The 14,408-nt window shown below is 38.5% G+C and overlaps 1 protein-coding gene across 1 annotated transcript; it reads right to left on the minus strand.

Annotated features, from left to right (window-relative positions):
• Positions 1-931: 931 nt before the first annotated feature.
• On the minus strand, positions 932-12,108 carry LOC137278104 (cyclin-dependent kinase 7-like). The gene is made up of 11 exons (XM_067810222.1): positions 11,974-12,108; positions 11,583-11,642; positions 10,548-10,649; positions 10,108-10,176; positions 9,085-9,195; positions 7,959-8,077; positions 7,625-7,724; positions 7,392-7,478; positions 4,812-4,961; positions 2,681-2,825; positions 932-1,636 (listed from the first exon to the last, which is right to left on the minus strand). The coding sequence occupies exons 1-11, from the start codon at positions 12,028-12,030 to the stop codon at positions 1,608-1,610; spliced, it is 1,029 nt and encodes a 342-aa protein (XP_067666323.1). The 5' UTR covers positions 12,031-12,108; the 3' UTR covers positions 932-1,607.
• Between the last annotated feature and the right edge of the window lie 2,300 nt (positions 12,109-14,408).

Genomic DNA, 14,408 nt, shown 5'->3' on the forward strand with positions numbered 1-14,408 from the left:
TATTCACTCTCTCGCACACAAACGCACGCACGTACACACACGCTGGATAAGACTTGAGATGCCGTCATGAGCAAGATTTGTGGAGAGATTTGAAAGTGAGGAGCATGATCTTGTAGATGGTTCGGTAGCCAACAGGTAACCAATGAAGTCTCTTCAAGACAGGGGTGATGGGCTCGAACTTGTGAGTAAGAATGACCACAGTAGCTGCTGCATTCTGGACCTACTGCAGTTCCTTGACATGATGAGCTGGGTGACCATAGGAGAGTAGGTTGCAGTAATCAAGTAGAGATGTGGTGTAGGCATGAACTACTGCTGCTGTTTTCTCACCCAGATATCTTTGAGTCTTTCCATTATTTCTGATATGTTAGTAGGACCGCCTGCAGATTGCTTAGACATAGGGCTCAAGGGTCATGTGGGAATCAAAGATCACTCCAAGATTACGTACGTCAATGACAGGGCTTACAACAATCACATGTGAGGAACTGAGGCAGACTCAAAGGTGTACAAGGCCTATGATCATATAACTTAACCCTGCATTCTTATAAGATTACGCTCTTGGAAACAGTGTCTGGGAAAAGATATTTTCCCTTTCTGCCCATATGTGAGGTGCTCATAGAAATGAAGATTTTCCAATCCTAATACATTATGTTCCATCCAGAAGCCAAGACCTTTGTCATAATTTGTTTCAAGTCAATTCCTTTTTCTTTGTTCAAATTCAGAACTAGCAAGAACTGAGTGGAGGAAGCAGGTCTAATTATTCCAACACTTCATTCACAACAGAACCTTGCACTGAAATACAGGCTTTACTGATACACCAAACACATACTGGCTCTCATGGTACAACTGCTGCAGGGTTCTTGCTAATATGACAATCTACATGATTACAATTGGGAACTGCGTAAGGTATCTTAAATCATTGACAACAGAAGAATTGTTAAAAACTAATATGATTTATTGACAGGAACAAGTGGCAGATACACTTCAGTCATTCATCATGTTCACACAATTTACACAAGCTCATCCCCAGCTCACATGCCAGCCAGGATAACAAAATGTCTAGAAAAATAAATAACATCTGGAACTGCTTTCCTGCAGCAAGTTAGAATGAGTCAGATATATATGGGATGTATGACTTCAACCGGCATGTCCACTGGATTGCTGTATATTGAATACTATGATTCAGCTCATTAATGACACATCCAGAAGCTCATGAGATTTCTCGTATAGTTTGAATGTTGATAAAGCCAACATTGTCAGTAACATTCATTCTATATTCCAGTTGCCTCTCCAAAATAGCGTATATACATACTGAAATACAATTTCTAGACCTTTACCAGAAAAAAAAATACATGTAATGGTAATAATAATATTTATAAAAAGGACAGATCTCAGGAAAATTTTGTTATATTTTGAATGGTAAATATGGGGAAAAGACTGTGTTTTAATGGTTTTTGGAAACAACCAAACTCTTTAACGTAACAAAGAAGGCATTAACATGAATATGGATTTGTTACCTAAAACAATGAGCACATAAACATTTCTGTCTTTTAGCTAGAACAAAAAGTACCCTTGACATTCCCCAAAATGTCTTGGGTGAAAGATACACATCAAAACACGAGCTTCTTAGCAAGTCCAGCTGAAAAACAAAGATGAAGGATATGGATACAATAGAACTTAAATATGTCAGCATGATTTGAAATCCATAAAAGATCCATAATTACTTTACATTAATTACAATGTATTTCTTGTAATACATACAAGTGAGTGAGTTTAGTTTTACACTGCACTCAGCAATATTCCAGCTATAAGGTGGCAATCTGAAAATAACTGAGTCTGGACAAGACCAAGCAGAGATCAACAGCACAAGCATAGAGCTACACAACTGGGATACAATGACATGTCAACCACGTTTGCTAGCCCAACCACCTAGGTACTGAAGATCAAACCTGGATCTTCACAGGTAAAATGTATGATAAGTACTGAAAATTTCTCTGTAACCTAAACATACCTAACTCTGATATAAACAAATAAACTGAAAAGTGATTTTCAAATGTAGACTTAATATATCATATAAATATTAAACAGATCATAATAATGTTTTCAATTTTAGCACAGGTCATTGACCAGGTTCCTCATGGCACACATCAAACAATCTAATGTCAAGGTTAAGGTAATTTACTCTCAACATCTTGTATAGCTGCCATGAGAGTCCAAGAACTGCCTCATATTGTTGGGCACAATCTGTTCACCAGATCTCTCTAGGTCACCTGCTAACCCTGTGTCTAATACCCATAGTCTTGTAATGGTGCTTGGTGATATGAGGAGAGACCTGACAAACAGCTGTGCAACTAAACCACTTCCCATCCACTTACTAGACTCCTCCTGCTGTTGTCCAACACCTGTGGTACCGACATCCTTCTTAGCTACTTAATGGAATCCCCCTGCTTGTTGTTTGACACTTGTGTTACTGAACCACTTCCTATCTACTTACTGGGCTCTTCCTTCTGTTGTTCAGCACTGTGCTACTGAACTACTTCCCATCTACTTACTGGAATCCCCCGAATCCCCCTTCTGTTGTTTGACACCTGTGCTTGCTACTGAACAACTTCCCATCTACTTACTAGACTCTCCCTTCTGTTGTTCGACACCTATGTAACTGAACCACTTTCTATCTACTTACTGGACTCCCCCTGCTGCTGTTTCCTTTTGATGCCTGCTCTCAGAATCTCCTGCTCTTGGTTCACTATCTTGTTAGAGCCTGGACGAGGAAGTTTAGAACCAGCAGCTGGGGCAGGCTTGTTACTGAAGTAGGGCATTTTCAAAGCCTGTAATCATAATAACAAGAAGACAAAGTCATCAGTATCCCCTGTAATGACACAATAATTTTCATGAATACATCAACTTGTTAGGACTATATGAAATGTTTTGGAGTGTATATAAAGAAGTCTTCAGAAGGTTTTCAAATTCTGTTCCAGGAAGGAGCACCACCATTGCCATGGAAATGTTTCATTCAGAAATCCAAATAAGACAAAATTGTGTCCAGTGACAAGATGCTGTAGGAAGCCTTCCTACACTGACTGTGCTCTGGTGATTAATTTTAATGTTCAATAAACATCTATACAACTATGAGACGCACACCTTTCGAGTCCCAATGAAACACATGTATCAGCTTAATCAATTCTGTTGTGCAGATTTTGTGGAGAAGTGGATAGACTTAATCCGCTATCGGCAAGAAATTCCACAAAATTTATCTAAGTTCAAATGAGTGAGTAAGTGAGTTTAGTTTTACGCCACACTCAGCAATATTCCAGCTATATGGTGGCGGTCTGTAAATAATCGAGTTTGGACCAGACAATCCAGTGATCAACAACTTGAGCATCAATCTGCACAACTGGGAACTGATGACATGTGTCAACCAAGTCAGCGAGTCTGACCACCAGATTCCGTTAGTTGCCTCTTGCGACAAGCATAGTCGCCTTTTATGGTAGGCTTGGGTTGTTGAAGGCCTATTCTACCCCGGGACCTTCACGAGTCTCTAAGTTCAAATGTCTCTACACATACAAAAACTATGAAACACAAAAAAGTATAAGATGCACACCTTGACAGTCTCCATAAAAGACATATGTAAGCTAAATGAGTTTTGTGCAGTGGTATTTGAGGAGAAGTGGATAAAGGACACCCCTGTTGTATGGGCTGAACAAGATGAACAGGACCAAGTCCAAACATCTGTAGAAGTGACAAAGGTAAGAAATTGGATGAATAAGGCATGAGATGCACATCTTTAGAGTCCCAAAGAAACACACGTAAAAGCTCATTCAATTCTGTTGAGCAGCTTCTGTGGAGAAGTGGATAGACCCAATTCCCAGAGAGAAATTCAACAAAATATATGTAAGTACAAACAGCACTAGACGGAAAAATAAATAAAATACAAAATCCAAGTATGATATGCACATGAGTCCCCATTAGGCACATGTGTATTCGAAATGAATTCCATCCAGTAGTTTTTCAGGAAAAGTGGATAACATATACTCCCCACTCGTCCCCTATTACACTATCACCATAGAGAAATTCAGCAAAATGTACCTAAGTTCAAATGTCTCTAAACACACAAAAAAACCCAAAAAAATACAAAAACGAAATATGAGATACACACCATTAGAGTCCCAAGAAAGCCCAAGTATAAGTTCATTGAATTCCACCAAGTGTTTTTTGTTGAGAAGGGGATAGAGTACAATCTGTTTCGCATGGATGAACAGACAGACATGGAGGGTAACCCTATATGCTCCCAAACATATACAGAAGACGCATAAAAATACCAAAAGGCACCAGTTTATCACCAGACCTGTCTATGTGAGAAGTTTGGTAAGCAAATGTTGGAAAAGAGCACCAACAACAAATTTCAGTCAAAGTTAAACTTGTAGCCATTGAAACGCAAAAAATATTTCATTCAGAAATTCAAAGTACCAAAGGCACCAGTTTACCTCCAGACCTATCAATGTGCCAGGTCTGGCGTGAATAATTAATAAACGGTTTGAAAGTTCCGCTCTGGAACAGATGAATGTGAATGCATGGACAGACAAGAGTCCAAAAATCTCCTCCCAAAAGTGTTGCAGGGGAAAAAACTGTCAGATAGCTGAGAGTAAACAGTGTAAACAATTACATCATGGAATTCTGTAATAATAAATGTTGGTGAACAAAATGATGTAAGTTTATTTGTATAATCAGTGGGGCCCAAGATGCAGTTGCTACCAACAATCAAAGATGATGAAACAGTCAACTGTTCCCCTGCCCATGACACCATCACACTTTACCTCAGTTGCTGAGCAGCGTTTGAGAGGGTCCATGGCCAGCATGTTGTCCATCACTTCCAGGAGGTCATCACCTGCAGCTATGAAGATGTCCTTCAGCGGTTGTCGTGGATACTGCTTGAACTTGATGAAGTCTGGGAGATGCTGCATGTCCTGCAAAATGAGTTGGACTTCAAAATGAGTCGGACATACTGTAAATCATGAAATTAATGCATCACAAATTTAATCAGAGTACAAGGGTCTAGTCTAAAATGCGTCATGAAATTAATGCGAACTCTGGAATCTGTGTTGGTAAAATGAGACACCCTGAATCTCTGATGTTTAATTTCTTTTCACACTTGTTATTTACCAAATAACCTGAATAGCGCTTGTTAAGCAACGAATGGAAATGAACTGACAATGTTTTGTTTTCAAACGTCACAAAATGATCCTCCGTGGTTGGAGAATGTCCTGTCTGGCTGACGTGCTTCAGTGACTTTCAATATGTTTGATGAAGGAAGTGACCTGTACTGGTGTAATGTGTAGTGTCAATGCTTCCACTGTTGTTACATACTAGTAATTTGCCGATGTATACATTCAGTGGATATCAGTTAGTGTCATGGAAATCAGTGCTCATTCAACAAATAATATTATGAGAGATGTCTACACTGTTTTTGCATTCTGTATTATTACAATGAATGCCAACCTGAGGACAATAAAGATGGCCAGAGCTTTGGGTTTATGAAGTTCTCAATAGTAGACATGGCCAGGTTAAAATGCGTGATCATAACAAGAGTCATCAGAAGATGACATATCCCCCCAGCCCCCACATGTTTGAAAGTGAGTGAGTGAGTTTAGTTTTACGCCGCACTCAGCAATATTACAGCTATATGGCGGCGGTCTGTAAATAATCGAGTCTGGACCAGACAATCCAGTGATCAACAACATGAGCATCGATCTGCGCAATTGGGAACCGATGACATGTGTCAACCAAGTCAGCGAGTCTGACCACCCGATCCCGTTAGTCGCCTCTTACGACAAGCTGAGTCGCCTTTTATGGCAAGCATGGGTTGCTGAAGGCCTATTCTACCCCGGGACCTTCTCGGGTTCCCACATGTTTGAAAGGACAAATCATCTCACAGTTACTCGTTGTTGTTTTAGACTAAGTTTGAATTGTTTCCATGGAATTCATGAAAATTATAAATGCCACATATCTGTAATCAGCACAGTCACTATTTCAAGATCTGTCTCATATATCTGCCAAGATCTGTTGAAAGATATGAAATGGTTATCAAGTTGTGCTCTGGGAATGCGACCCATCCCTCCATTTTGAGACTAAGTCCGAAACGTTTCCATGGAAACCCAGAAAATAATACATCACAAAAAGTTCTGCTCCGGAAAGGAAACACACCTCTCACTTTTGAGTAAGTCAAAAACATTTCCATGGAGACCAAGAAAATAATAAATCACAAAAACCTGTAAATACCAAAAGGCACCACTATAGGTTCAGACTCATATATCTTCCAAGTATTGCAGAAAAATATTGAATGGCTTTGGAGTTCTGCTCCGGAAACGAAACACACCTCTCACTTTTGAGACTATGTCTGAAACATTTCCATGGAAACTGAGAAAATAATACATCACAATAACATGTACATAGCAAAAGGCACCACTTCAGCTACTGACTGATATATCTACCAAGTTCTGCAGAAACATTTTGAACGGTTTTTGAGTTCTGTTCCGGAAACGAAGCCCACCCCACCATAAGACTAACACCAAAATGTTCCATGGAAAAACAAAAAAAATATAAATGCCAAAAATCTGTAACTAGCAAAAGGCACAACCATAGGCTGAGATTACTATATCTATCAAGTTTGGTCTACAAATATTGAACGGTTTCTGAGTTATGCTCCAGGAACAAAATGATTACGGACAGTCGGACGGGCGGACGGAGGAGGCGTCGACTAAATCCCCCCCACATTACATGCCGGGGGTATAATAATGTGAGAAGAGTGCAGATGCATTTTTCGCACTAATACAATGCTGGCATTAATTTCATGATTTACAGTAACACTTTCTTCCTGGTCATCATATCTTCATTCAAAAACATACTTGCATGGTAAATATCTGAAATATTCTTCAGCAGGTTTAATGCAAAATACAATATTTGTTTTGATATAACAGCAGTGATTATGTTTGTCAATACAAAACCTAGGTCACATAGTGTGTGAATGAGTGAGTTTAGTTTTACGCCGCACTCAGCAATATTCCAGCTATATGGCGGCGGTCTGTAAATAATCGAGTCTGGACCAGACAATCCAGTGATCAACAATATGAGCATCAATCTGCGCAATTGGGAACTGATGACATGTGTCAACCAAGTCAGCGAGCCTGACCACCCGATTCCGTTAGTTGCCTCTTACGACAAGCTGAGTCGCCTTTTATGGCAAGCATGGGTTGTAGAAGGCCTATTCTACCCCGGGACCTTCACCGGTCCCTAGGTCACATAACCAACATGGCATACATTTGAAGCCTGCATTTCTTTGGACTTTCCTATCACAGAGGACTTCTCTAATTACAAAGGAAAACAACTGTGCACATTACCGGCCAGTCATCCTCCCCTGGAGTGCCAAGCACCTGAAAGATTCGGCTAAGTTGATCCAGGTCAGACTCTCCAGGCAAGAAAGGGGCCTTCAATGATAAAGGAATTAAAGAGAACAATAAAAACTCAAAAATACTTGATGTAATTCACACATGAGAACAAAGGAAACAAAAACATCATGGGATAGTTACACTGGTATTTGTTTGATCAAGCTGACACAATGACAAACTCGTACCCGAATTAACAACTCTGCAAGTATGCATCCTACAGCCCATATGTCAACACCTGTGCTGTAGAATCGAGCTCCAAACAGTAACTCTGGACACCGATACCACCTGAGGACAAACAAAGCTGGTTGTCAGAATTGATGATCAGATCTCTTAATGAAATGATACGGAACACAGGTAAAATCTTTAGCATGTTTAAAGATGTATAATAATTACTACAGACACTAAACTTTCATTTTATTTATTACTAACCACCGGTACCTGTACTGATAAAATGTGAATGTACTTTGTTCTCAAGCTAATTACAGAATACCTGGATTTGGGGAATTGGAGAAAACTCACCTTGTTACAACTTGATGAGAATATGGACGACTTGGTGATCCAAAGAATTTTGCCAAACCAAAATCACCAATCTTTAACACTCCATGTTCATTAATGAGTAAATTGTTTGGTTTCATGTCCTGCAAAAAAACAAAACAACATATATATCAAATTGTTTGCTCCATCATAGATCAAGGTAAGAATGTTACACCACTGACAGGGCTTTCTAGGATATTGATCATACTGTTTACATGTGTGTTAATTTACTGGCAAACAAGGATAAGCTGATTGCTGACCTGACAATTGACCTGAATTAGCACGCATGAGTGATGCTCACTGTGAGCAAAGAGGCCTCGAGATCAAGTGTAGTTGCCATACCGACCAAATGCCAGCCTTATGAGCAGGGTGTGTGCAGCTATGCACAGAATCAATTTCGTAGTCATGCGCTGCGTATGCACTAGTCTAAATCTGCTCTCCCTTTCACAATCCAAGTTGATATGGTCACTGCCATGAACTGCCTACTTCTCGTAAATGCTTTCTCTGTACCAGTCAAACTTATCCTTCTTTGCCAGTAGTTTTGTTCCACTGTATTGAGCTAATTCAAAACATCCTGCAAAATGCTGAAGTCTGTATGGCAAGATGAATAAAGGCAAACTACAAGCCAAACTTTTGTGATACAGTGATTCCTTTTGGTACCCTTTAATATTCGCTTGCATGACAAACAAATACACAGATTTCTTATGATGCCGTTTATGATCCCCTTGCATGACAAAGGACAAAACACTATCGCCATCAGTGTGGTGACAATGAAATATTTTTACTATATTTATGAATCCTGTTACATTCTGAGCTGTTAAAACAATGTCAGTGCCAAAATGTGAAGTCATTTGAAGAGGAGTCTTCTAAATGCCCCTAACAGCAACTGCTAGGGCATAAGGCAGTAGTAATTAGTTTTGGCGTGGAGGGAAACCAGAGGCTTTCAGTTCCGTTTATTTGATTTCTTGCTGTCATAACATCACAAGAAATTGTGGCATTCATAAGTTGATATTAATATTTTTTTTTTCCAAACTGTTTGTTTTATCTTGGATAATTACAGTCTCAAAGAGATACTATTTAGAAATGCAACAGAATTCTTTGTCTCCCCTACCCTGTGCAGTATCCAGTGAGAGTGTAGATACTCCAGGCCAAGCAAGGTCTGAAGAATGTAGGATTTAATGTGGGGCGATGTCAACACTATACTCAAGTCTTTGATTATTATCTGAAATTAGGAACATAATAAACATGACGAATATTCGAAAAATGTCACTCAGATTGTACAATGTGTAACAGAAATAGACCTCACATTATACAAAACTTAGACAATTAAATGAAACCAAGCAATTACCCAAATAAGCTAATTTGGGATAAAAAAATCACATGACACCATCAAAATATGAATTGTATCATGATCTCTTTTGAAGTCTTGATTTAACATGTTTACAAATTCATTATTGTTATTGATGTAGACATGAAAAGACATAAAAAAACTGATAACAAATGATTGAAAGACTTAATTATTATATAGAGAGTCCTCAACAATTTATGTTTGTATGAATAACCCATCGTAACATGTATAACAGAGATAACTTATACCTGAAAAGTCCCTTAAACACAGATTGGAGTCCAGTGGACCAAAATGGTTTTGGCACCATTTACATAGTATATACAACTGATATACGGTAATATATATTAGTAAGTAGTATTTGACTGATCATGCATGGTATTGTAGTTATTATGCTTAACTTCAAACAAGGCAAAGTGGGAGATATAATCGAAGATTAAGAAGCTGGGGCAATATAACGCACACTCCCTTAACTATGATCTCTCTTGTATTAAACGTATCAAAACTAAGGTGTCAAAACTTCATTAATCTAACAGTTCCAGAAACGGAAGGACAACAAACTAATTGAAAATTGAAATATGTGTCTTTACCATTTTTACCATGCAGTTAGTGCTACATACATATTTGTCTGGCAGGCTGAACGAGTCTTCAGGTGAATTGTTCCCATCTTAAATTATGGATATTTTAACTCAAAGAGGACACGTTATAATGGGTGCTAAATAATGTGACAGCCTTTTTTTCATGATACAACAAATTCTAATTGGCAATAGCCAGATGTTTATTACAGACCTCAAGGTCGGTTTCCATAAAGTCAAACACCAGGCTAACATTGGACTTCTGACCAAAAACATCCAGGAGCTGAAACACGAATTTTAAATCATAAAAATATGTCCCACCAAAACATTCTGTCATTCTTCGCATTACAATTTTGGGTCGAACAAAATGAAAATACCATGATCATTAAGGTCTGAAGAAAAAACTATCAGTATCAGTGATTTTGATTTTTCTTATCTGAAATGTATTTTAACATCAATATTACCCAATTAGCTTCATGGTGTGGAACAGAGATGTAACCCATAACAACGGAACTTAGTAATGACTGAATCGAGGACTGGTTGTCACTGTGCATGGTTTGGCTTATTGTGTGTCATTGTAAGCCAACACTGATCACAAGATCTTGTCATAATCAGTTGTCTATAAAGCTAGCTGGAACACAAAAGCTTGCCTACCCCAATGATGTGTTTGTGACTGAGTTCCTGAAGGAGTTTGATCTCCCTGAGAGCTGTCCTATTGATGCCATCAGCTGCCTCTGCTCTTGTTCCCACCTTGATCTGAAGATAGTCACAACACATGTAACATGACTCAAAATATATGCCAGTTCAAATTTGCCATGACTTGTATTTTGAAGAAGATCTACAGTCTGTCTGAAAAATAAGTTATAACAGTGAAGCTGTCATGAAATATGCATTGTCCTGTTTTGAACTGATGTACCGTACACATGTGGGTTACAGAAAATGAGTACAGTTATCAAACTCATCATGAAGCCATTGATGAGGTTGTCACATTGCTTATTAAAGGAACTAGTCAATCTGCATCCATGGAGAGATATTAGCAGACATGTACCTAAATATAGAACAGCCCATACCACACATACCAATAACAGAATCTGCACCCTCTTCCTAAAACATTATTATATAAAAGACCCAGAAGTGATATTTGAGACTGAGGATTTTGTTGTGACATTGTCACATCAAGGAAATCGATTCTGATTCTGGTAAAAATATCAGAAAGTGAGTACACAGCAATTCTTTAGAAACTGTGCTTACTTGTGACCAAGCCACTTCAGCTGAATTGCCAGGTATTGAGCAGTCACGACTACAGCAGTGAATGAATATATCAAGAATAACTGTAAAATAAATGTATAAAGTAAATGGGTATGGGTCGCCCAACTTTGAGTACAAATCAACCAAAATTTGGTACAAGTCATGCAAATTTGGGCATGGATCACATCAGAAAAGCTACCAATGCCCCTACAGAGGTACAAATCTGATGAGAATTTCATGTAAGAGTTAACCATTTTCACTGTCTCCATTTTCCTGCAAATAAGTCATATGAGGAGTACTTCTGAAAGTGGCACTGATCTAAGACAAGCCATGTCCCGACGTGCTTATTTGATATTCTTGTGGGAAAACTGGCTACACATCACTCACCAATAAACTATTCATCGGGCATATACATCTCCTTTTCACAATGTCTAAAATTACCTTTTTAACTGCTACAATATCTCCGCTTTTCGTGTCCCTGGCTTTGTAAACTGTGGCAAACTGTAAATTGCAAAGGCAAATAAATTTACAGCCAAGGTACAGACTAAAATGATTCAGGTCGTCGTGGAGTTATAGTATGCTTTAAATTCAAACTGATACACAACTATGTCATAGTTTGTTAATTTAGAGTATTATATGGTTTCTTTCATCCGCGTAAACGTCTAGCCTACTCTAGCTGTATTGTTTATCACACAACGAATAAATGAATGCATGGGTGCTCAAACAGTCACCATAGCTACTTGTTTTTAAGAGATTGCAACACATTCATGACAGTAAATCTATATCCTAAGATACGATGTTAGCATTATATATTTATTATTGATTCATTAACCTGTCCTTCGCCCAGAAAGTCGATTTTTTCATATCGTTTTATTCTGTCATCTGACATAGCAGTAGAGTCGCGGTGCCAGGGAACCTGCCGCTTTCAGCGCCACCTGTTGGAGGGGAGAAATCATTGTAGAGACTTGTATATTTGTGCGGAGGGAGGGGCAAATTGTATATATCAGTGTATGGCTTTTCACCGTGTAGGGCGATTCAACTAGCCCATATTCCCAGGGAGGGGTGTCTTTTTCGTGTTAGAACCAATGTGGAGTCTGCCAATTGGACTGGCCTCACTCGAGCTGTCACCGAATTCTCAAAACATAACCCGGGAAAATAGTTAGAACCAGTGCTAGGCAGTGGATCTGCGATTCAGATACCAGATTCAAATTGTGGAAACTTGCTGAGTCTTGAGGTTATAGTGTTAGCAGTTGACTCTGGAACAATTCGTCCCTATGCATTGGTGTCAAATAAAGTGTTGAAGTTCACATAGTGCTTTATAGTTATGTTCTAGCTAGCTGAAATGTGGTATATACTCCCATGTAGGTGGTAGCTGAAGAGGAAACAAATAGGAAATATAGTCATTCGATTGTGTTGTGTTTGATTACAAGTATCACAGATATATTTGGGATCAAACGGTGGGAGTGTTTCTGCAACTGTTTTCAATCCAGTAACCATTTGATAATGTATGTAAATTATCCAATATGAAAACATCTAATTGAAAACATCTAATTGAAAACATCTAATTGAAAACGTCTAATTGAAAACATCTAATTGAAAACGTCTAATTGAAAACATCTAATTGAAAACATCTAATTGAAAACGTCTAATTGAAAACGTCTAATTGAAAACGCCTAATTGAAAACATCTAATTGAAAACGTCTAATTGAAAACGTCTAATTGAAAACATCTAATTGAAAACGTCTAATTGAAAACGTCTAATTGAAAACATCTAATTGAAAACGTCTAATTGAAAACATCTAATTGAAAACGTCTAATTGAAAACATCTAATTGAAAACATCTAATTGAAAACGTCTAATTGAAAACATCTAATTGAAAACATCTAATTGAAAACATCTAATTGAAAACGTCTAATTGAAAACATCTAATTGAAAACGTCTAATTGAAAACATCTACTTGAAAACATCTAATTGAAAACGTCTAATTTTCAAGTGCATACTTCCTTTCCCTTACCCAAGAAGTTAAGTAACATCTTTGCAAGCATTGTTTCACTCAAACCGGCATCTCACATCGCAGGCCAGTTACAAATCAGTGAAGTGAGCGAGTGTGGTTTTACATTGTGGTTAGCATTATTCCAGCTATATGTCATGGCGGGAGACACCAGGAATGGGTCTTCAGCGTGACGAGCGGGTGCTTTAACCATTAGGCTACCCCACCGCGCCCACTCGATGAAGTGACTGAAACCTTAAATACCAGCAGGGATAATCTACAGCAGGGATAGGTCACTCGCTGGCTTTCTTTACCACTTGTACTGATTAACGTGTGCCTCGTCATGCTTCAGCGCACACAGTGACTTGGCTCCTTCCTAACGCATCTTCAGCTGTGTTCAGCAGAACTTCATTCAGTTTATTGGCAGTCGGAATTTTACGAGTGAATGAATGAATTATAGTAAGAATTAAGAGCGTGAATGAATGAAAGAAATAAGGAAAAAGAATAAAAAAGAAGTACATACGTAAATAAATGAAAGAATAAATAATACTGAAACCTTAAATACCAGACTGCATATTATCGGGTAACTATGATGACCTGCTTATAATTGCTCACCAGCAACAGAAAGTTCCTGTAGGAGGTGATTAAAGGACTTTGTAGGCAACCGTACATTAAATTATCTCCAAGTAGTGTGTTCATTGTTTGTTGTGCGTTTGGTTTTGTCCAGCACAGTTTCTTGTGGTTTTTCATGAGCTGGACTTTTAATGAGATACTGCTGAACCGTTTCTGGGCAGTTTAAAGGTCACATGCAACGTAAAACACAACTTTGCAGATTCTGGTACCTTTCGGTATGCACTTGCCGAAACAAATCATAAAAAATGCAAATTCAACCTATAAAGTTGAAAAAAAAACGCGATGAAAAAAAGCCCGCGAAATCGGAGTTCAAACGTTTCGGTAAATTCCCCCAGCGCTGGGAGATACTGGTTTCAACAGCTGTGCTGCGCTGCGTCCATAACGCATGCGCAGTGAATAGGTTCGCGGAGCTTGAAACAGTATGTATGCACAGAGTCTGAGGTCGTGAGCAGTAGTCTAATCTTGGTTGTGTACACAAACCAGTAAATAACCTACTCTTTACGTAAAACAACTTGTTGATTGTGGTAAGCAGCCTCTGTCACAGAGACTAAATGTCTCTCTGCCTGTCTGCTAAAGACAACATGCAATACACAGCTTCAATCATTGACCACGTGCAATTTGAACTTAACACCTATCAGACTATA

Source organism: Haliotis asinina, chromosome 3 (genome assembly GCF_037392515.1).
Source record: "Haliotis asinina isolate JCU_RB_2024 chromosome 3, JCU_Hal_asi_v2, whole genome shotgun sequence".
NCBI classification, from domain to species: Eukaryota; Metazoa; Mollusca; class Gastropoda; order Lepetellida; family Haliotidae; genus Haliotis; species Haliotis asinina.